Source organism: Pediculus humanus, genomic scaffold (genome assembly GCF_000006295.1).
Source record: "Pediculus humanus corporis 1103172107477 genomic scaffold, whole genome shotgun sequence".
NCBI lineage: Eukaryota > Metazoa > Arthropoda > Insecta > Psocodea > Pediculidae > Pediculus > Pediculus humanus.
Window position 1 is genome coordinate 3,417 of NW_002987095.1, and position 3,169 is coordinate 6,585.

Consider the following 3,169-nt stretch of genomic DNA (forward strand, 5'->3'; position numbering starts at 1 on the left):
AAGACAAACTTTTAAACACGATACGAACAAATAATGTTAAATCGAATCGAATCGAGGGGGGTGTGGGAGAAAAACAAAATAATTAAAATAAATTAATGTTTATTTTATTTATTTACCCTTTAAATTATTTGTTTGTTTAAACGTTTTGCAATGTTAAAAGATAATAATGATAATAATAATAATAATAATAATAATTGTAAATAAAAAAAAAAAAATTTAATTTTTTCGACAGGTTGAAATTTGAAAAACAAAATAAAAAAAAAAAGTTACAATTTTGATTTTGACTAACGTAGTAAATTATTTATGACGTAATAATAAAAATGGCCGTCCGTCGTTATTTATATATATTATTTAATAACGAGTAGATTTGATTATGTAGACAAAAAAAAAAAAATTCATTGTTATTTTTATTGTAATATTATTATTATTATTTATGTTTGTTGTTGTTGTTAATGAAAATTGTTTGTATATATATAATAGTTTGCGTTAAAAAAATCGTTCGTGAGTTGATGAAAAGAGAACAGGAGGAGGAGGAGGAGCAAGAGGAGGAAGAGGAAGAGAAGGAGGAGAAGGAAGAGGAAAAGGAGGAGGAAAAGGAGGTGGAAAAAGAGGAGGAGGAGGAAAAGGAGGAGGAGGAGGAAAAGGAGGAGGAGGAGGAAAAGGAGGAGGAGGAGGAAAAGGAGGAGGAAAAGTAAGAGGAGAAGGGAAAGGAGGAGAAGGAGGAGGAGGAAGAGGAAAACGTTGGAAAAGGAAAAAAAGTTTTTTTGGAAAATTTCAAAAGATGAAAAGAGTCGTTTTTTGAAATGGTACTTGTAAAAAGTAAATGATGATTGAAGGTGACGTATGAGAGAGAGATGATAAAAAGAGATGAAATTTTTGACGATAAAAAAAAAATTTTCTTTTTTTTTTTTTGTTAGTTACTCTCTCAGGTAAATTCATTGATTTTTCTCGAATGGGTAACTAAAGTATTTTGAGCATGCGTCTGCTTTTTGATTTCCCAGACGAGTTTTTCCATTTCTTAAAAAAAATTTTCCCGAAAATTTTATATATATAAAAAGAAATTTTATTTTTATTTTTTTTTCTCTTTTACTTTTTTTTTCAAAGTTTTCCGGTGGTAAATAAATAATGAAAGAAAGTAAAAATGGGGGGGGGGGAAATAATAATAATAAATATAAATATATTCGTGAATATTCTAGAAATGAAAAAAAAAAATAATAATAATAAAAACTTGACCTATCGAATTAAATAATAAAAAAAAACAAAAAAATTTTCGAAAAAATGATTATTCGATTAAGAAATAAATATTACGTCACGAAATGTCATAGAGTAAATAAACCAAAAAAAAAAGTTTAAGTTGGTATTATGTTATCGTTTGTTTTTAAAAAAAAAAAAAACTTTCGATGAGTTGTTGTTCGGTGGTTAATGTAATTCCCATCAGGAATCAGGTACGCGGTGTTATGAAAAAAAAAAAAAAAAGATGTCATGGCATAGTAATAATTTCCTACCTTGTTTTGAATTATTGCTCGATGTCGGGGGTTGAAGTTGTACCAAATTTAAATTCGATGATGACGAAGTTCCCTGTTGGTGAGTTGTTGGTTGTGTTGATGTAGGAGGTGGCGGAGGTGATGGTTCCGGTACCGAACCCACCGAACCCGGATCGCTGAATCCTTGAGTGCTTTCGTGATCGTCTGGATTGTCAAAAAAGCTCAGGTTAAATTCTGCCCCAGCATCGAAGGTCACTTGGGGCTGAATTTTTTCCGGCGGCGGAGCATTTCCGATAGTCGAACCGATAGTCGATTGATCTAGCTTATAAACATCCATTTTTTTACATGAAATGATTCCGACAATAACGTCCCCGTAACATTTCGGGTGCCTGATACTATTTCACATATCGGAATTATCGGTTGTTTCGCAACCACGACCGATAATAAACAGGTACTACTACTACTACTACTACTACTCCGTAACGGTCGACGACGTGATAAATAATAATAATAATTTATTTCCTTTAGGTTCCATCCGTTCGACGACATCGATTTCCCCTCATCGATCGAATCCCTTTTTGTCGCACACACTCACTCGCACTCGCACTCGCACACTTTTATTATTATTATTATTATTATTATTATTATTATTTTTTCTTTATCTCACTACATTTTAAATTATCTTTCCTTTTTTTTTTTTTTTTCAACACTCATCGATGATGTATAAACCCGGAACCTCGTAACTGTTTTCATTTGAATAATTATTTATTTTTTTAATTGTTAATAAAAAATGAAAATAATTTTCTGACAGCATTTGAATTATAAACTACAAAAAAAAAAAAAAAAAAAAGAAAATGATGATGATGATGATGAAGGAAAAAAAAAAAAGAAAAGAAAAGTGAAAAAGAAAAAATGTCACTCTGATATTTTTTCAACGTAATTAATATAAATTTTCAAGTTTTCATTTTTTTTTTTTTGAAACAATTTTCCTCACATCATCACATCATGTTTTATATATATATATTCCGACAGGAAAAGTTTTTTGTTTTCATTTTTCTATCTCTCTCTCTCTCTCTCTCTCTCTCTCTCGAAAAAAGTAATAATAATAATAATTTTTTATATTAACTGCCTTTTTTTTTAAAAACAAAAACTAAAACAATAAATTTACTACAACAAAAAAAAATAATGATAATAAATTTTTTTTGATAAAAAAAAAAAAATACGCGTTCGGTTTACGTTTATTTTTTTTTTTTCGGTGGGGGGTTGTAGGGGAGGGTTGCGGCCGTGAGGGGGTGGGGTAAAATACGAATAAAATATTAATAATAATTGTTATTATTATTTTCGCAAAAATTTTTGTTTTTAATTATTAGAAAAATTTTTCACCAATATTATTATTATTTGTAAAACTAGCGTTTATTTAAATTGTGTTTTTTTTTTTTTTTAAGTTGGCAGCATTTGGTATTGTAAACATTTTCACGATGTTTGTAATTGTTTACTATTATTGTTAATACGTTGGTATTATTATTATTACTCGCGTTTCTTTTACGTTAAAAAAAAAAAATTGTGTTCATATTTATTGATTATTTATCGATCTGATTTTTTTTATTTTTAATTTATTAAATAATTATCGATTTAGTTTTTAATTTATTGATTTTACATCGATTGATTTTTTTAAACATGTGTAT

At 28.3% G+C, this 3,169-nt stretch overlaps 1 protein-coding gene across 1 annotated transcript; it reads right to left on the reverse strand.

The window, feature by feature from the left end:
• Positions 1-925: 925 nt before the first annotated feature.
• Positions 926-1,821, reverse strand: Phum_PHUM130510 (uncharacterized protein; the record flags this gene model as incomplete). The annotated part of the gene is made up of 2 exons (XM_002424422.1): positions 926-1,017; positions 1,506-1,821. 2 exons carry the CDS (start codon positions 1,819-1,821, stop codon positions 926-928), a joined length of 408 nt encoding a protein of 135 aa, XP_002424467.1.
• Between the last annotated feature and the right edge of the window lie 1,348 nt (positions 1,822-3,169).